The following is a 21,336-nucleotide window of genomic DNA, read 5'->3' on the forward strand; positions in this document are numbered from 1 at the left end:
GCTAGGGCTAGAGCCACTCACACATCACTTGCTACTTGGTAAGCATGCACGTGCCTAACCCTAGGTTGTGGTTTAGGGATCTTGTAAAAAGACATACATGCCCCTAAGGTTCATTGAACCTAGATACAAAAGGAGGATGCGAAGAGACTTTTAGGATTTCAGATTAAGGCAAGAAGACGCCATTTGTCATGCATGATGAAGAGTCTTTTGGTTTTCCCAAAGCAAGGCAATGATCATGAGGGAAGTGAAGGATTTCTGCCAAGGAAGAGAGCATTCCACATGGTGCACATCCATAGGCTCTTTAGCACTCAATGAGGGGTTTGCGTGGAAATTGAGGGGACATATGAAAGGGGTAGAGGCTAATGCCAAAAGGGTCTTCATTTTAGTTTTACACTTGTATCTCTCCATTCTCTCTTGTACAACCAACTTCGGAGAGACTTGTCTCTTCACTTTCTCACATTTCCAAACATACTTTTCCACACTTTCTCTTCAAACAAAAGTCATTCACATCTCTCTTCTCTCTAGTCACGAGCAAGGAAAGAAGCTATGATCCACGTTTTCAAGGGAGGGACCACATGGTATAACTCCCACTACCCACACACTCATGGACACGCTCAAACACAAGGGGTGATGGGGTCTCAAGAGCTCGATTTCAGGGGACACACCACCACCACATACAAACATTTTATCTTACTCTTAGTGGTCTTCTTGGAGGAAAATAGGATTTTACCTAGGGGTTGGGAGGCCAAAAATCAGAAGTTGTAATCTTTATCCTATTTCCAAGGAATCTCAGCCATGATGCATGACATGCATATCACACCTATGCCATGCGCACACTTAGATGCCCAGGACCTAACCAAGGTCAAGAGGAAACACGACCATCTTTCGACCAAGCTCCTTTATGAAAAATGCTTGAAGTGCCTCCATGAGTAAGAAAAGTCCTAGCAACTCCACACAAGCCAGATTAGGGTTTTGTTTTCTTGTTTCTAATTAGTTAAATGAATCTTTTTACAGCTTGCTTGATCATGTTATCTTGGTTTGGATTTTTGTAAGTAGACTCTCAACCTACTTTGGATAATATTTGTATATGCCATGTAAACTTTGCATTTTCATGTGCCATCATATGAAATAATTGATTGGTGATGATCTGTTACTATGTGATGCCTTGTAATTGGATTTGCATCTTTTGGTATGTTTACTTGTTCATAATGTTTTTGGGTATGCTTAGAAATAATGGTTCAAGTTGTTTGTTACAACATGTTTTTGTAAGTCTCAAATGATTAAACCAAGCATATGTTTTCGGGTTTAAGATATTGCTCTTTTACTTTGATATGCCTCAAATGTTGCCTATGTTTGTGAACTAAGTATTTGAATGCTTTAATATTTTCAGGCTATAACATGATAGATTCACTATTGTGTCACATGGTTATATGAATTTGGCAGTTACATGTTTACATGATGCACGAAAAGAAAAGTGTCACAAATTCATGTCACATGCATTTGAGTTGCGTACTGTTTTCAAAGAAAAGCATCTATACATGTTTTATCATGACCCCAAATGCTAAGACAGGGAAAAATCCTGGTGGAACTCCTCTGTCTACTCTGGAGTATTTGAATTGGAGTGGTAGCCCTTGGGTCGACAAAGCACGATCGACGGGCCTCAAATGGATCCTTGTGGAAATGATAGCAAAGCGGGGTAGTGCCTAGAACTAGTGGGTGCTACATGTGTTATATGCGGTGAAGGCAAAATGGAAAATGGCCACATAGTAAGGACTGTGACATAGTCATTATGGTCAAGTGGGCCATTGGATGATGCGATAACTATTGGAGAACCAATGGCACATAGGGGAGCCATGAGGTATCCAAACTACATATTACAAGAAGTGAACAAGGCAATGAATCAAAGATGTATTATATGTATATTGTTCAATGTGCAAAAATGAAAAAGATGTTTTATGGAAAAGTGAAATTACATTAACCCAGTTTTGTGTCAAGTACATATCCATGGATTCATTTAATGGTTTGCCTTTATATGCCTATGTTCTCTATTGTATGTTGTTTATTTATTTACTAAGATTTCTTAAAATTTCACCGTGGTAGTTTCTACTACCATTCTCTAACTAAGATGGACTCACTATCATTCCAATCAGAATGATAGAAATTATGTCAATACCCGACGAAGACGGACTAGAAGTTGAATGATAGAAGTTGATCCACTCGTTTTTCAATATAAACTCCTTGTTTCCCGCCTTCCCCCATTGCACTTTTTCCAAATCTTTGACCTTAGACCTCAATCTCTTTTCTTTCCTATCCATGATTCATACAGGCCTTTCTTTGTATGTAAGATTTGGCTGTAATTGAACCTCAAGGGTATTGGTCCTCGAAACTTTTCCTAATTGTTGAAACATGCAATAGTTGCAAGCAACCAAACTAATACACTACTAAGTCAACCCTTTCCATTACTTGGTAAGGTCCAATGTTTCTTGGGCTCAACTTTCCTTTCATCCCAAGTCTTTTAATGCCTTTCATTTGGGACACTTTAGGGTACACCTAATCGCCTTCTTCAAATGTCAATTCCCTTATCCTCATGTCAGCATAACGCTTTTGGCTACTATGGGTGGTAGCCGTCCTTGTCCATATAAGTTTGACTTGCTCCATCATCTACTAGACAATTTCTAATCCAAGTAACTAGGCCTCTCCTACTTCATCCCAACAGATAGGCGACCTACACTTCCATCCATAAAGTGTGCGCTTCGTAAAGGATCATCTGAATAGTCGCCTGATAGCTTTTATTATATGCAAATTCATTAAGTGGGACATGCTGCTCGTAGGGTCCCTTGAAATCCAATATACATACCCTTAGCATGTCCTCCAAGGTTTGGATGGTCCTCTCTGATTGTCCATCCATTTAAGGGTGGTAATAACTACTGAACTTCATCTTCATGCCCATCACCTTTTGCATATTTCTCCAAATAGGAGACGTGTCCCAATCTGATACTATGGTTTTAGGGATGCCATGTAACCTCACCACTTCCCTTATACATAGTTGGGTGAGTTGGCGCATCGTATCCATGATGGTGACTAGTAAGAAGTGAGCACTTTTGATTAGTTGATCGATTACGACTCGTATCACATCTTTACCGATAGAAGTTTGGGGTAATCCCACCATGAAGATTATGGTAAAATCTTCCATTTTCACTTGCGAATGGGTAAAGGTTGTAAGTTTCCTACTGGTCGTTAATATCTCATCTTTACCCTTCTACATGTGTTGCATTTCTCGATGAAATGAGCGATGTCCTTTTTCATTCATTCCCGCCCACCAGTATCCTTTCTTAAGGTCTCAACACATCTTTGTTCCTCCCAGATGCATGGCATATGGCAATGAATGAGCCTTTGCTAATATTCCTTGTGAGACCTCCAAGTTATCTTAGATCGCGTTCCACCCTTCGAACAACAAGATCCTATCTTTGCCTAAGCTCAAATAGGTAGGTCCTTCATCTCTGCTAATTTTATGTTGGATCTCCAGCAACTTCTGATCCTTCTCCTACTGCTCCTTCAATTCCTTGAAACTATTTATCCTACTTCTAAAGTCTCTCATTGATCCTTGATCTTCTACTTTTGACTTAGGGCATCAATGACAATTAGCCTTACCGGGTGCTACTTAATCACACAATAGTTATCGTTGATAGTCTCTAACCACCTCCGTTGTCTCATGTTAAGCTTCTTTTGAGTAAACAAGTACTTTAAGGTCTTATGGTCCATATATACCTTGGATTCCTCTCCATATAAGTAGTGTCGCCATATCTTCAAGACAAACACCATTGTTGCTAGCTCCATGTCATGGGTGAGGTAATTCTATTCATGATCTTAACTATCTGGATGCATATGCTATCACCTTGCTTCCTTGCATCAAGACACATCATAAGCCATAGTTAGATATGTCACCAAATACTATGAATGGTTTATTTGGCTCTAGCAGGGCTAAAATGGGAGTAAAGTTTCACTGCCTCTTCAATTTCTCAAAACTCCACTTGCACCGATTAGTCCATATGAACTTAGCGTGCTTTCTTGTCAACACCGTGATAGGGCTTGACAATTTCAAAAATCCTTCCACAAACCTATGATCATATCGGGCTAACCTTAAGAAACTCCTAATCTCCGGTACTGAGGTGGATCATTTCTAGCCCATCACTGACTCCACCTTACTAGGGTCCACCATGATTCCCTCTAAAAAAATTGTTGCCTAGATCTTCCAACTAGAATTCACCCTTGCTGAGTTTGGCCTAGAATTGATGATCTTAAAGGGTCCTTAACTCTATCCTCAAATGAATACCACTACAAATAAATCTAAGAATGGTGGGAACACTAAGATCCATAAAGGTTACTGGGGCATTCACCAACCCTAAAGGCATTACGATGAACTCATAGTGACCATACCTAGTCTGAAAAGCTATGAATGGTTTAGAAAGAAGTATACCTCCTCACAGTTGATCAAATAGATCATCTATCCTAGGCAATGGGTGCCTATTCTTCATGGTCACCTTGTTCAACTCTCAGTAATCAACACACATCCTAATGGTTTCATCTTTCCTCTTTACAAATAGTATTGGCACTCCCCAAGGTGACGTACTAGGCCTAATGAGCCATTTCACCAATAACTCCTGCAATTGACTCTTCATATCCTTCAATTTCGTTTGGGCCATCCTATAGAGTGAGCTATGGACTGGAACAATTCCAAGTTCTAAATCAATTGCGAACTCAATTTTCCTAGTAAGGGCATTCTTGAAAATTCCTTAAAGACCTCATAGAATTCTCTCACCATTGGTATGTCCTCCACTTCCTTATGTATCCCATTTCTCGAGGTTAGGTGTACTAAGTAAGCCTCAACCCCTTTTACCAATTCCCTCTTAGCCTGAAGTGAGGTAATAATTGCGAGCAAGGAGTACATTTTACTTTCTCTAAAAATCCTAGCCTCCATTCCCAGTACTTGAAAGGTTACCATTCTCGAATGATGATCTATCCTCGTAAAGTGCCTAAACAACCAATCCATCTCCAAATTACGTCGAATCCTAGTATACCAAACACGATTAGATAGGCCTTCAAAGAAATACCCTCTATTGCTAACGAACATTCTATAATTACGTGCAAAACATTGTTTCTCCATTAGGTAGAGTCACCATGGTTCTCCTACTCATTAATTGCATCTGAAGGCTAGCCTTCCTAACCAACATAGATGATGGGAAGCTCCTGAGACAACTAAGGCGATCACATATATGTGTGACAATCTAACAATTACTATGATAATCGTCACTACTTATTATACGTAGAGGATTCCTACGAAGTAAGTTAACTAATGTGAGTAATAGCCTCATACTTGTGATAACGCTAGCTTCCTATACTTCTATGACGTCCTCGTCGATTTCTCATGGGGTAAATGCATATAACTTGGCTTGCATAGGTTGCCTTAGACCTCCACATCCTCCTCTCGGCATCATTTGCTACACTGGGGTGCCTGGAGACAATCTCAAGTGAAATGGCCCATCTAACCACATCTATTGCACATATTTCAGGCTTAACAACAGTCCCCTTCATGACTCCTATGATCTCGGAATGACTAGTGATCGCCCACCATCTCTATATATGAACTTGTTTAGGGCACCCGAACTGCACCATTTACCTACGATCATTCATTTCTTTAGATTTATGGGGCAACCAATGAGTTTTGCTACTTTTGCTCAGCTATGAATGCCTTATGGACTAGTTTATGAAATTTGTAATCTATATAGAAGCTATTTGTGTCCTAATGTGGGTTTTTAACCCATCCTGAAATCATTCCACCCTAATGGATTTTTTAGACATAAGGTGAGGGGCGAACCTCACCAACTCCATAAATCTGGTGGCATACTACTCCACCATCATATTCCCTTGGACCAAGTTAGCTCAGTCCTTTGATCTCTACTTTCTTATAATTTTTAGGAAATATCTATTGTCAAATTCTTTTGTGAACCTCTCCCACAAGATCCTTCTCACGGCTAGTTCTCAAATTCTTTCATGAACCTCTCCCATGAAATCATTCTCGTGGCTCCTAGTTCCTTATTAAGGAGTTGCCCCTAAGGACTCCACCACAGATTCGCTTCTTCCTAGAGTAGGTAGCTTGCATATAGCATCTTCTGATCCTCAATGCATCCGTACACCTCAAATGGTCCTCTCTATGTTGGATACCCACATTTCCACCTTCATCGGTCCCTTTCATACATACATCCCTTTCCTTCCTCTCTGGGAGTTCCTACCGACTGTAATTGCATGTGACGAGAACACATCTCGTATTATTGTTCCAACATATCTAATATATAATTTAGCACTCTTAACTAATTTATTATCCTTTCCTCTGTCAGACAATCCTCCTTCATGACAGCTCAGCATTTGCTCTCCTCGTGGAACTCTCGGTCATACCATCGTTTAAGTCTTACCACATAGTCCAAAGCCTATTACACACTATCCCACCTCACCCTTCCTAAGGACAGTTCAGGCTTAACAATAGAATGTTTCAACCTATTATACTATATCACTCCTATTTTTTGGTGTTTTCCTAAACTTCTAAGAGTTGCCCAAAGTCATGAACAAACACGCACTGTGTACCAAGTCATGTTGCCTCGTTGCTCACGAAAGACTAGGTGATGTTCCATGGTGCCAAGGATACTAGCCGATTGGTCAACACCCAAGAGGAAATTTAGGAGTGAAGTAATCCCAAGGGAATTACACTTGTAAGAAATTTGGTTTATGACAATACAACATAATGTAAATGAGATATCTTATGCTGACAATGTTAGCAATATGCACCAAAATACTAAACTTCATGCAAAAAAGGGCTTCTCGCCCTTCATTAACCTCAAAACATTACATTATTTAGATTAAATAACGTTAGTCACCATAAGTGGTCAACTGATTAAAAATGAGCACTAGGCTCAACAATGTACATTCTACTAAAGGCACAGGGGAGCTATGACGGGTCCTAGTCTCCTTTAGTGAGAACTCGGGTGGGATTGACTAGTTTTCCTTATGCATTATGCCAGGGTTTGTACCTACATCAAAGTCTATAGTCCCGAGAACAAAGTCATATGTAGGTTAGGTAGCTATGACAAGATCATTGAAGAGATAATGCTACCGAAAATGCTATGAGAACATTTCATGTAAATACTAGAAGAACACGTATATGCGCGGAGAGGAATCACCCCCACTCTTGCAGCTGTGTTCATCCTTAAAACTTGACGAGAAATCACCCTTTAAGTGAAAACATATATATAAATAGGCATGGCGAACAATCACCTTCTCGGGACATTGCCCTTTCTTTATGCAAAATAGTTTCACCCCACTCCGCACAAGGCATTCTCCTTTTCATGTGATGTACGTGGTAACGCTTCACATAAAGGTCCCAGGGAATTATCCATCTCGTATGATGAATGGAAAGTCGTGCTACTCACACAGACACACACACACACACACATACTGATATCTAGGATTTTCACATAGGGTCTCAGCGCCAGGTACAGAAAACAATTAAAACATGGAAAACATTGAAAGCATTGGAATCAATGACTAAAAATATAGCTAAAAACATAGTGCTAGAAATATGCATTTATGCTTGTAGAATGGGTGGAGGGGAGAAGTTATAGAAATAATGCAATGCCTCTTCTAGGCAACATTCACCCCCACATTACCTAGCACTATATTTGAAGCTATCGTACCTTCTTAAGGCAAAAGTTCTCTTGACTTACTCTCTGCAGCAATTGACTTACATGCTTTTTAGTGAATAAGGTCTCAATGTGGTCCTGTCCCATGTCTAGGTCCTTTTAAATGGAGTAGGATTGTCAAATGTCATTTCTTATGTATCTCTAACTCTAGATTTTCTTGGATGGGAGTCTCTCACCCTCGTCTTGCCATACGGCTAGATGACAAAGACAGCTTACCAGGGTATAGTTTGCACACCCTACGGTCTGCCAACTTCTTAGTCTTTCATTGAACAAGGGTTCTCCACATGGCATTGGGCCATACTTTTGAGTCCAGATGACACGACTTGTCTCACCTTTACCTTTCATTGCAAAGCCACTCCGAATGTGACCTTTTAGATGGAGTATGACTTTTGTGTACAATGCTAATTCTTTTTCGAGCCCTTTCGTGTTATCTAAAAAAGTTCCCATGTTTGCTTGCATCAATCCTTGATCGTTGCTCCTCTTTGGCGAGTGATCCTATCTTGGCTTGGGTGGGTAGCTCATATTTCACTCGAGCTCATCAACCCTTTTAGTTCCTTGTTCTCGTCCTCACATTAGGTGACCTTTCTCCTACCATGGTTGAGACACTCATCTCCACCTCGTTCTTGGACATGTCAGCTAGGTTCCCACAAGGTGCTTGCCCATCCAGATGTTGAACAAGCTGCACTCTACATCTCTCGCTTCTAATTCCTTGGACCATTGGAGTGTTTCTCATCTTTGTCTTTTCTTCAACTCCAAGAATGGTTGATCCCATATTGCGTTAGGCTGAGTCCTCATTGTAGACACGAGCATTTTTTATACCCTATTCTCAATTGTATAAAAAGAGCGAATATGAAATCTAAAATTTGAGATTTGTAAATAATTATATGATATTTGTCTATTCAGACTTGTTATGATATGATGTTTCTTTTGAAAACTCTCTGATATGACATTCTATTTCTATTTCCATACTGACTTTACCATGGTCGTAAAATTTTGGCCTCTATTATTGTGTAGGTATGAGCATCTCTATTTTTGGTGCACCCACTTTAGAAATAAAATAGTTTTCTAAGTGATTTATTTGTGTGCACACTCGGCGCGGCTAGTTTAAAAGGGAAATATTTTACATTTTATTTCTGCTCAGTTGGTAGGGCTGTATAAGAACCGGTCCGTATGATTGGTCGATCAATACTCACTTGGATAAACTCGAATTGAGCTTGACTAATAAATGATACATACTTGATTAAACTTGACTCAACTCGGTTAAGGCTCATTAAGGCTTGCTTGTTCATACCCAACTCAGCTTGTTAGCTCAACTCAATTAGAGCTCATCCATAAATCATTGAATATATATAATTTATTTCTATATATTAGCATTCTTACACACACACACATATATATGCTTCAATACATATTAAATTTAATAACATAAGCATAGTTACGTTTATAATTAAATATATAGTATGTAATCTAATTACTTATGCGTAGTCATTTATACCTATATATTAAATATAGTTCATAATTATATGTTAGTTAATTATTTAAATAAGTAATTAATTATAGTATATATTTTATAATGTGTAATAGTTAGTATATAGGACTTGGTAGTTTCATTATATACTACAATATATAACCATATAAGAGATGTATTCATAAAGATGTTATAATTTTATAGTTCAATATAAGGTTTATATATTAATTGTAAAAATTTCATTAGATTTCATATTTTGTTTTGTAAATTGGTATTTTCAATTATGCAATTCATTTAAAAAAATTTATATGAAAGTACAAACAAAACTCAAATAATAACTTGACCTAGCTTAACTCAGCATAAGCCCATTAAAGAGTACAAACAAAGATCGATAAACAACTTGACTCGGTTCGAGCTTGTGTTTGATAAGCTCAAACTTGCTTAGTGAGTTCTCAGCTCGAGCTCAAACTTGAACTTAAGTTATTTGAGTCCAGCTAGACTTGATAATCCAAAAGCTCAACTTAGCTCGAATTGATTATAGCCCTATCAGTTGGCTACCAGAGTTTACACAACCTTATCATGAGAGTTAAACATGTAATTTATTCTATTATTATGTTGTTTGGTTATGCTTATGCCTAAGGACTTATATATATATATATATATATATATAAATCGTACTATTGTAAATAAGTGTTTCCTAAATTATTACTTTGTTATTTTGGTATTCTACTTTGTTATTTTGGTACAAAAGATTATTGAAAAATCTTATACAATATAAATAATTTCTTAAATAAAACATCATAGCAAAATGTCACTTAAGTTGAATTATTAGGGTATTAATCTCAACAATTGCTTGGGTATGATTCCTATTGTTAAGAGACCCGTTGGGTGAGGAGATCATGAATGCATACCTTTGGCAAACCCTTTCAAGCTTTAATTTAGTTATCCACATCTTTATATTAAAATTCTCTATACAAAACATACATTTATTATTATTTTATCACAAATTAAAAATACGTAATGATATATACAATAGTTTTTTTTTTACAATTTTATGTTAAATAAAAAAATAGGAAAATTCTATACACCATACTACCATATCATTTATATCTTACTAAGTGCATGTTTGGAATTACGGTGGGAAATATAGTTTATAATTTTAGGGTTTATAGCTTTTAACTTAAATAACAAGCTTTATTATTAAAAAGTTTACTGTTTGGTAACCGTGTCTTTAAAGTACTTTTAAAGTTAGTTATATTAATTTCTTTTAAAATATATAATTATCTGTAAGAGCTTTTCCATAAAATCTTCAATTTGGTGTTTTTTTAAAAAATAGATTTTTAGTTTTTTTAGATGATTAAAGTACTTTTTATAAATTTACCAAATATATCATTTTTTCTTTTTAAAAAAAATTTTAAACAATTAAAAGTACTTTTTTAAGTTTTTAAACTCAATCTCAAACAAACTCTAAGTAAGATATAGTACATTTATCATTATTGAATAGTCATTTATTATATATTTCTTTATCATCAAATTATGATAAATAGGTTACATTATATATATTAAAATAAAAATGAGATGATTATGTGACGTATAATATTACTTAAAAAAATATAAAAGAAAAACGTAATCCGTCCCCCCACCGAGTCGTCGTCGGGCCGCCATGATGGCCATCACGAGCCATATCCGTAATGGCTCCCTTCGTAACAATCCCCTACCACCGATTCGAGATCTTTTTTCGGTACGATTAAAATATTTTATACTTTTTGGCTTTTGTGTTTGTGGACTTTTAAGTAACTTCATACTTTTCTTATGAAATTAAGGTTTCTTGTTTTAGAAAGTGGCACACACGTGAGCGGTTAAGGACACCTTTAATCGATGTGGCATTTCTAACTGTTTTTTGAGAAGTTTGGATTGAGAGAGTAATTAATTATTCTTTAAATTACGAAGAGTAAAACAATCAATTAAAAAGTATGAGGAGGATTTAATTTAAGACAAACTACAGGTAGTTGGGTTCCTAAACGACTGTGCTCAATCCCACAAGATACATACACCCTCAATTACGAAGGACGTGACACTAACGGCTAGAAAGCCGAAAAAATATAAAAGAAAATACATATTATTTTTTAATTTTTATTAAATATGTATCATAAGAATAATGAATAGAGTAATTTTTTTAGTTTAACAAAAAAATATTTAAGAAATTAAGACCCTATTTAGATTTGAAAAGTATTTCATCTTCTCAATATAACTTTATTAAATTCTCATATAAAAAATAATAAATAATTTAACTTTTTCAAATCTCAATTCAACTTTTTCAAACATTAAAATAATAATAATATTAAAAAAATAATATTTTAATTAATTTTTAATTTTTATTTAAAATTATTTTATCTCATTTCTAAATCTAAAACAAACCTAAATATATTATCTTGTGCAAGAATAATAAATAATAGGGATAAAAAATAAAAACACAAAATTTAGTTTATTTAACGTTATTTATTATAAACAATTCTGCCTAAAATACCCCCTCTCTATCCTCGCCTCCAAATCTGTAATTTTCCCTTCTCAACCCGCATACTCTCTTCCTGTTCTGCCCTTCCAAATCCAAACCCTTCCTCTCTCACCTCTCCATCTTGCCCTTCCTCTCACCCAATTTCCGATTTTCTCCCGTTACCCGCCAAATTTACCCTTACCCCTGGTTTTCAAATTTCATATTTTCCCTTTCAAAATTTTCCTCCCCGTTTTTCTCACTTTCTTCCTACCCCTGGTTGCCAATTCTCGTTTGGATCTATGGATTATAGTGTCCTGGCTTCTGTTTTCGAGGTTTTGAGGGAGATTCAGTTCCCGTTTTGATTTGTTCAGTGTTTCTGAAGATGTAATTTTGGATTTGACGTTAAGGTTTCAACGAGTCAAGGTATTTCTTTTTCCTTTGAATTTCATTGTTTGGAGATTTTGTATAATGATTTGTATTTTTTTGGGGGATATTTTTGTGTTTGGGCTGTTGACTTGTGTTTAGTCGTTGTTTTTCGAGGTGAGCGTGATTTTGTTTTTGTTAAAGTGTGTTCCTTTTGAGGCCAGTTGGTTTACTACGGGAGCTGGAGGGCTTAGTCTTTTTTAAACTGCCCAAGACTCTAAGGCCTGGTTTGGTTACTAACATTCATATCACGTAATCATTATAACTTTTCTAAATTTTTAAACAAAATATATAATAAACAATTTGACTCAATCACAATACAAAAATAAAGTTTAAAAATTATACTTTTATAATATTTTATTCAACTTTCAATTTTTATCTTATCTCATCTATGAAACCAAACAAGACAAATTTTAGTTTTAGATTTAGTTTTTGTTTCTAACATGTTCTCTACGACCTGAAGATGATAGCTATTTTTGTTAAGGCAATTTGTTTGATGTATCTTGAGTTTTTCTGTCTCTCCCTCTCTTTTTTGCTGTGTAGTTTATTCTCATGTCCATGTTTGTATGGCTAGAGTTTTAGAATAAATGTGCAAGTGAAAAGAGACTTTGATCATAAAGCACTTGTGTATTTGGAGATCTGTAATTATTTCTTTGTAAAAAAGTGATTGGCTGATGTTGGCTTGTTCAGTTTGTTTTGTTGTTACATGGTAAAAACGTATTTTAAGCAGCCTGTGTGCCTTTGTTACTGTAACACCCCCTTACTTTAGGTTAGGAACGTCACCTACGAACATAAATAATGTCAGGCAAGAGATTTCATAAGTTAATACCTCAAACTAAATAAATAAATAAAATTTGGAACTAAATTGACTGCTCCATCTAACCTGACCCGCCTGCTTGTACTTATCATCATCCTCATTTGGGTGGTTAAAAATATGAAATAAAATTAAAATTAATCGAATACTTTGTAAGAAACCCATCACAATTAGGGTTGTAAGAGGACCGGACCAGACTGGAAAACCAACTGCACCATCGATAGTCTTATTGGTCGGTCTCAGGGTGTGGTTTTTTAGATCGGACCGGACTGAGACCAACCGAATGTATTTATATATATTTTTAAAAAAGTTATATATATAATATATTATTTTATGTAGTAGTTGTATAAGTTAATTATGTAATTTTCACCTAAGGGATCATCATTAACTATATAAACAGTTAAATTATTTAATATTCATTAATCATATAGAAAATGTTAAAAAGATAATTTATTTAACCATATATATACAATGAAAAAAATGTTCATGGACCGAATCAGACTGATTGGACCGACCAGATAGATAGATAATGGTCCAGTCCAGCAAAAATGATCGATCGAAATTTTCGGTCCGTAGCTCTCCCTAGACCAAACTGGACTAGATCGAACTGATAACACCCCTAATCACAACGTAAACATTCTAAACGTAAAGATTTTCATAAATTTCTTTTGCTAAGAACTAAAATTCATAACATCTCATACTGATGCTAATGCTATGCATAAATTGTCTTCAAGTATCTGAATTAACTAAATGGTCTAATTTATCTGATTGACTAACACATTTAACCCTGTGTACAAGGTTGTGGAATGGCCCCACATCCTGCGGCCACAAGGGGAGCCGTTGAGTAGTATTCTGGCATACTACGGCCGCAAGGATGTACATAAAACTTGCACATCTATCCTGAATTTGCATTGGTACCTTGCATCTGAATGTTTATCTGATTAAATTGATCTGATCTTATCTTGCACTTGAACTTGAGAAAGCTTACATGTCTTATGCAACGCGAGATGCATGACATACATAATTACATAGATAACTGTAAAATGCGAAATCTGAACACGATGTGGAAATTGAACATGATCCTGTGCTACGATGAGTGATATGCTTGCATATATATATCGTGACATGCATGGTACAAAAATTGGCTCACAAAGAACCGGCTGTAATAATAATCTATCTAGACTAACTAACATGCTAATCCTAATTTATGATCAAGCTACTTGCCTTGTTGTGCTGCTTCCTGAATTTCACTTCGTAGCTCGACATCTAAACAAAGTACTAATCGACACTAACGCTTCTAGAAAAACATGTCGAATATTCTACTTAATTTAATATGTACTTGAGAATTTAATCTAATAAAATATTGAATTATATACTAAAATTAATAACTACTAACATCATATAATTATTTAAACGATAATATGATATTTAGTCTTTCAAATATAATCTAGTAAGAAATATATTTTTATCTGAATCTATAAAATAGCGGTAGAAATATTTAGTTCATAAAATAGACTTAATGATACTTAATATTAAAATTCTTATAAACTATTATTATAGTTTAATGCTTACTAATTTAATTTAAAAACCCTTAAATATTTTTTGTAAAGTTGAGTTTTTGGACTAACATAATTATTCATTTACTAAGCCCATATATATTTTTTTTTGATAAGTAATTTACTAAGCCCAACTTAACATATTATAATAATTTTCTGAAATAAATAAAACCAATCCCAACATAAAATTTAAGCTGAAGATAATATGCAAATCTAAATTAGTATCCTTTCAATGCGGGAGCGGCTGAGATTTGGTGTGGGGATGTTGTTGCAGGCTTACAATGCCGAGAATGGTTTGTGTGCATGTGTGATGCGGGGACTGTTCATATGGTGGTGCTTTGATTTGTTTACGGTGGTTTGCGGAGGTATAAGGGCTGTGGTTGTGTTGGGTTCTCTGCTAGTATTGGGTTTTCAGGGTGAACTGCCTTGCAATTTTGAGGTGGGTTGGTGGCCTAAACTTGAGCACTTATTTTTTGAGCAGGTGGGTTGGCGGCCTAAACTTGAAGGGTTGGGCTTTGATTATATTGAGCCTAATGATGTTTGTCGGTTAAAGAGACCTTTTGAGGAGATGGAGGTTTATGAAGTTGTGAGGAAAATGGTTCAAGACAAGGCACCGGGTCCTGATGGTTTTTTGATGGGTTTTTTCCGAACATGTTGGGCTGTATTAAAAGATGACCTTATGAAGGTATTCCAGGAATTTTATTCGGCTAGGAAGTTTGAAAAAAGTCTTAATGCTACTTTTATTGCACTGATACCAAAGAAGGTGGGGCTGAGGAGATTAAGGAGTTCCGGCCTATTAGCTTAGTAAATGAGGTATACAATATTATTTCCAAAGTATTAGCGAACCGCTTGAGTGCGGTAGTGGGGAAGTTTATTTCAAAACCTCAAAATGCATTTGTAAAGGATAGACAAATTCTAGATGTGATTCTTATTGCAAATGAATGCATAGATAGTCGCTTGAAAGCTGGTGACGCAGGGACTATTTGCAAGCTAGACATGGAGAAGACATATGACCATGTTAATCGGGATTTCCTTCTTGACCTTCTGGGGAGATGTGGTTTTGGGGAGAGGTGGTGCTCATGGATTCGGTGGTGCACATCAATGGTGAAATTTTCAGTTTTGATAAATGGAAGCCCTACTGGTTTCTTTAATAGCACAGGAGGTTTAAGACAAGGAGATCTGCTGTCCCCATTACTCTTTGTTATTGTGATGAAGGCTCTGAGAAGAATTTCTGCTGCCCTGGTTGCGAATGGTGTTGTGGCTGGTTTTGGGATTGGATCCTTGGATAGGGGGCTTATTAACATTTCCCATTTACTATTTGCAGATGATACTCTTTTCTTTTGTGAAGCTGATCATTATCAAGTTTGAGTTTTGAAGGCCCTTTACTTTGTTTTGAAGCAACATCTGGGTTGAAAATGAACTTGGATAAATCTGAGTCCTAGAGATGGTGCTTATAGGAGGTGTTCGGCGTGTCATACAGTTGGCTAGTTTGGGGTGTAAGATTGCAGCACTACCTATGACATATCTAGGACTCCCTGCTAGGAGATGTCTTGAGAGCAGCTCCTTTATGTGACCCAGTGATTGAGAAAGTGGAGCGTCGTTTAGCAGGATAGAAGAGAATGTACTTGTCAAAAGGTGGTAGGATTACCTTGATCAAGAGTACATTATCCAATTTACCAACTTATTTTCTATCCTTGTTCCCTATCCCAACAAATGTGGCACTTCGTCTGGAGAAACTTCAAAGGGACTTCTTGTGGGGTGGAATGAGGGAGGAATTCAAAGCCCTCTCTCTATGGTGGTTTGGGGATTAGAAATATGCGATCTTTCAATCGGGCGTTACTAGGTAAATGGTTGTGGAGGTATCATAAGGAACCTGAAGCCCTTTGGAAGATGGCGATTGAGAGCAAATATGGGGGTTTATGGATTGGCGCACAAAAGAAGTGAGAGAGGCATATGGAGTGGCGTTGTGGAAACATATAAGAAGAGGGTGGGAGGTGTTCAATCGCTACACAAGAGTTTGTCTAGGAGAGGGCACGGAAATTAAATTCTAGTATGACATTTGGTGTGGCAACAGTGCTCTCAAGGACTCATTTCCTTCACTATTCCGGATTGCAAGTGACAAAGATGTTACAGTGGCAGAAGTAAAATGCAGTGGAACATCAAATTCAGTAGGGCTGCACAAGATTGGGAGATGAGCAGTTTTGAAGCCTTTTTCAGCCTTTTTTATTCCAGTAAATTGAGCAACTCACAGGATAGGTTGTGGTGGATACCTGCAGGTAAAGGCTCTTTCTCGGTTCGCTCTTTTTATAAATCCCTTACTCAAGAGTCTCATTCCGTTTCCATGGAGAAAGCTTTGGGGACATAAGGCTCCACCCAAAGCTGCGTTCTTTTGTGTGGACTGCTTCCTTGGATAAGATCCTCACAACCAATAATTTGAAGAAATGTAGGGTGATCATTGCAGATTGGTGTTGCATGTGTAGGAAGGGGGGTGAATCTGTGGACCATCTCTTACTACACTGCGAGATAGTGCAAGGGTTATGGAATGAGATTCGTAGTAGAGTTGACTTGGCGTGAGTCATGCCTGAGACAGTGGTGGAGGTTGTGGCCAGCTGGACAAACTTGAGAGGTATTCAATAGATTGAAGCGGTGTGGAAGATGATCCCTATATGCATCATGTGGTGTTTATGGCAAGAGAGCAATGATCGGATGTTTGAGGACAAAGAGAGATCGATGGAGGAATTGAAAGCTTTTTTTACTAGAACTCTTTGTACTTGGGCCATTGCTGTTGACTTTAATGGACTAGATTTCTGTGATTTTCTTATTTCCATTGCCCCTACTTAGCGAGGGAAAACTATACATTGTACCAGGCTTTTGCCTATTCTTTGATTAATACAATATATTTACTTATCAAAAAAAAAAAAAAAAAAGTTCTGAGGAGTGCTTGCTGTGAGGATAATGATACACTGCTGCGGTTTTTGGGAACATTTCTGGAGGAGAGGGAGAGTTTTAAAAGTGTTCAACACATTCCAATTCCTTCAGTTACAGCCCATGTAACGGCTCACTCACCGAATAATCATCCGAGAGAGGGGAAAGAGTGATGGAAGTCTAAACCATTTAACTTCATTTTTAATAACAATAATAATAATAATAACAATACAAATTAAAATGAACAACTTATTACTGATATAAAATTTGATAAAAATATAATAGTATAATAACAATAATAGCATGTTTATAATGATAATAAAACATAAAATTATTCACATTCTATCTCTAATAATATTTGGGCCGGGTTGTTACAGTTACCCATGGTGCCTGTATGCTATGTTTATTGGTGCTTCTTGCTGTTTATGGAACACAGGAGGGTTTTTCCCATGGTTTTATTTTCTGTTTCTTCCATTTGCAGTTTTTGTGCTTCTTGTTTGCAATGGCAATACAGGAGTTCTTTTCTTTTTATTGATATTTTGTTAGACTTGTTTTGATTTCAATTGAGGTCTTGGTGAGCAGGCCTCATTTAGTGTAGTTAAAGAAAGGTCTTTCTTTATGAGTGGATTATCAATTTTAAGTGTTGAAATTTGAAAAGTAAATAGTTGCAAGTATTATGAAGGGTGGATTTGGATGTTTTAATTTAGCCTAATTGAACAAAACATATTTTGCAAATGAATTATCTGATTTGGTGTTTGCAAATTCGATGAGTAGAAGAGGTTTAAGAGTTATTCAGGGTGGATTGCAAAGTTTGGTATGCCTGTTTAATATGCTATTGGTACTGGATATGAAAGAGATCTTGTGATATGTAATTGTTATAATAGTTTGTTTTTCTTGCAGGCATTCTTCAGTTAATCATAAGGTGGTTGTTCCCAACTATAAGTTGGTAGCTTGTTCAGGGGGCCAGGAGTTTGTGCTTTTATTTTTGGTGTACTGTGATTGATTAAATCAATGGCTAATCATGATTTGATTCTTGGGCAAAGCCACAACTTAGGCCTTGGGCAGAATCAGCAGTTGGTGCTAGGCCACAATCATAATCTGGGGCATGGGCAGGACCATGATTTGGAATTGGGACAAGCCCCTGAACATCACTTGGGTTTGGGACAGACCCATGACCATGAACTGGTTTTAGCACATGGGCATGACCACGAATTGGGCTTAGGGCATGACCATGACCAAGTAGAGGATGGTGGTCACAGTTATGGTCATGAGAATGACTTAGGGTTGGATCGGAAACCTGATCATGATGATCACGAGTTGGCTCTCACTGGACATAATCATGAATTAGCTTTATTGGAGAACAATGAACTTGGTGTTTCAGAAAACCAAGACCTTGATGAGAATCTTGAACTAGCTATTGATTCAAGCCAGGAAATGGGGATTGAGCCTGTACAAGATCTGACCATTCACCAATCCCAACTTTTAGTCAATTCCAGTCCCATAATCCAGGCTCGTTCAATTGTTGCTAGTCCTAATTATGAGCTGTCGGTGGGGCAAGAGTTCCCCGATGTTAAGAGCTGTCGAAGAGCATTGAGAGATACGGCTATTGCACTTCACTTTGAAATTCAGACCATAAAATCTGACAAAACACGTTTTACTGCAAAATGTGCTAGTGAAGGATGCCCCTGGCGCATTCACGCTGCAAAGCTTCCTGGGGTTCTGACTTTCACAATTAGGACAATCCATGAGTCTCATACATGTGGAGGAATTTCTCATCTTGGCCATCAGCAAGCCTCAGTCCAGTGGGTTGCAACCTCTGTGGAGCAACGGCTTAAGGAGAACCCTAATTACAAGCCAAAGGAGATACTCGAAGAAATTCATCGGGTTCATGGTATCACCTTATCTTACAAGCAAGCTTGGCGAGGCAAGGAGCGAATCATGGCTGCTATGCGTGGATCCTTTGAAGAAGGGTATCGCTTGCTTCCACCATACTGTGAACAGGTGAAACGGACAAACCCGGGGAGTATTGCATCTGTTTATGGAAACCCAACCGATAACTGCTTTCAGCGTCTCTTCATATCATTTCAGGCATCCATTTACGGTTTTCTCAATGCTTGTCGACCACTTCTTGGGCTTGATAAGACATATTTGAAAAGCAAGTATCTTGGTACTTTGCTTCTAGCTACTGGTTTTGATGGTGATGGCTCTCTGTTTCCTCTTGCATTTGGTGTTGTTGATGAGGAAAGTGATGAAAATTGGATGTGGTTTCTATCAGAACTTCACAACCTGCTTGAAATTAATACTGAAAATATGCCAAGGCTTACCATTTTGTCAGACAGGCAGAAGGGGATTGTTGATGGAGTAGAAGCAAATTTTCCAACTGCGTTTCATGGATTTTGTATGCGTCACTTGAGTGAAAGCTTTCGCAAGGAGTTTAATAACACAATGCTTGTCAACCTTTTATGGGAGGCTGCTCATGCTCTCACAGTAATTGAATTTGAAGCAAAAGTTTTAGAGATAGAAGAGATTTCACAAGATGCCGCATATTGGATCCGAAGAATCCCCCCTCGTTTATGGGCTACAGCCTACTTTGAGGGAACACGCTTTGGGCATTTAACAGCCAACATAGTTGAGTCATTAAATACTTGGATTTTGGAGGCCTCTGGGCTTCCAATAATTCAGATGATGGAGTGCATCAGAAGGCAGCTAATGACTTGGTTCAATGAACGCCGAGAAACCAGTATGCAATGGACATCAATACTTGTTCCTTCTGCAGAGAGGCATGTTGCAGAGGCTCTTGAACGTGCTCGCACATATCAGGTTCTACGTGCTAATGAAGCTGAATTTGAAGTCATATCTCATGAAGGAACAAATATTGTTGACATTCGGAATCGTTGCTGCCTTTGTCGGGGTTGGCAGTTGTACGGTTTACCTTGTGCACATGCTGTGGCAGCACTCCTCTCTTGCAGGCAGAACGTCCATCGATTTACTGAGAGCTGCTTCACTGTTGCTACCTATCGCAAAACATACTCACAAACCATACATCCCATCCCAGATAAATCTCTTTGGAAAGAGTCATCTGAGGGGGATCCAAATGCCAGTAAGAGTATTGAAGTTCTTATTAACCCACCCAAATCACTTCGGCCACCTGGACGACCAAGAAAGAAGCGAGTTCGAGCAGAAGACCGCGGCCGTGTGAAGCGAGTTGTGCATTGTAGCCGTTGCAATCAGACAGGTCACTTTAGAACAACATGTGCAGCACCCATATGAGCCGTTGCTGTTGACAATTAGTTCAGTGTTATAAATATGTCCCCTGTGCAAAAGAATTCTTGTATTCTGATTATTTACATAGTTCTTATTAGTTAGTTTGGGAAGTAAATGATGTATTTCTCTCCTTGACAGTAACGCGAAATTAGGCATTATCAGCTGCCCTTTTATGAATATTCACCTCGATAATTCAATAAGATTTTCGGTTAGGTTTAGTAAGTGAAATGAGAATTTTTATGTGAAAATTTGAAAAAGTTGTAATGATGAGATGAGATAACAAATTTTATATTTTATCTTAGTGGCCAATCCGTCTTAGGTCTCTTTAGTTGTCTGCAATTTTCGTGTGATTTGTCTCGGCTACCTTGTGCCTTTTGTTTAATGGTATTGTCTAAAGAAAAAATATATTCATTATTTCTTTTCTCATAATTCTTTTATCGTTTCATAATGAGATATTAGATGATAGGTTTACAAGTGAAATATAATAAATAGTCTTCAATCACTTAATTTCACGTCATGAAATGATGAAAGGATTATGAAATTGGAATGATGAGTAACATTATCCTTATCTAATTGGGTCACATATAATAATATTTTGGTCTGTGGAACATTTATGTTAAACCTAAATAAAAAGTAACAGT

The 21,336-nt window shown here is 37.1% G+C and overlaps 1 protein-coding gene across 2 annotated transcripts; it reads left to right on the top strand.

The window, feature by feature from the left end:
* Positions 1–11,772: 11,772 nt before the first annotated feature.
* Positions 11,773–20,991, top strand: LOC122318883. Of its 2 annotated transcripts, none has more exons than XM_043136606.1 (2): positions 11,773–12,136; positions 18,332–20,991. In XM_043136606.1, exon 2 carries the CDS (start codon positions 18,443–18,445, stop codon positions 20,699–20,701), a length of 2,259 nt encoding a protein of 752 aa, XP_042992540.1. In that variant the 5' UTR covers positions 11,773–12,136; positions 18,332–18,442; the 3' UTR covers positions 20,702–20,991. The 2 variants fall into 2 exon arrangements, with proteins under 2 accessions (XP_042992540.1, XP_042992541.1); XM_043136607.1 differs by lacking the exon at positions 11,773–12,136 and adding an exon at positions 13,840–13,864.
* The last annotated feature ends 345 nt before the right edge of the window (positions 20,992–21,336 follow it).

This window comes from Carya illinoinensis, chromosome 8 (assembly GCF_018687715.1).
Source record: "Carya illinoinensis cultivar Pawnee chromosome 8, C.illinoinensisPawnee_v1, whole genome shotgun sequence".
Classification (NCBI taxonomy): domain Eukaryota; kingdom Viridiplantae; phylum Streptophyta; class Magnoliopsida; order Fagales; family Juglandaceae; genus Carya; species Carya illinoinensis.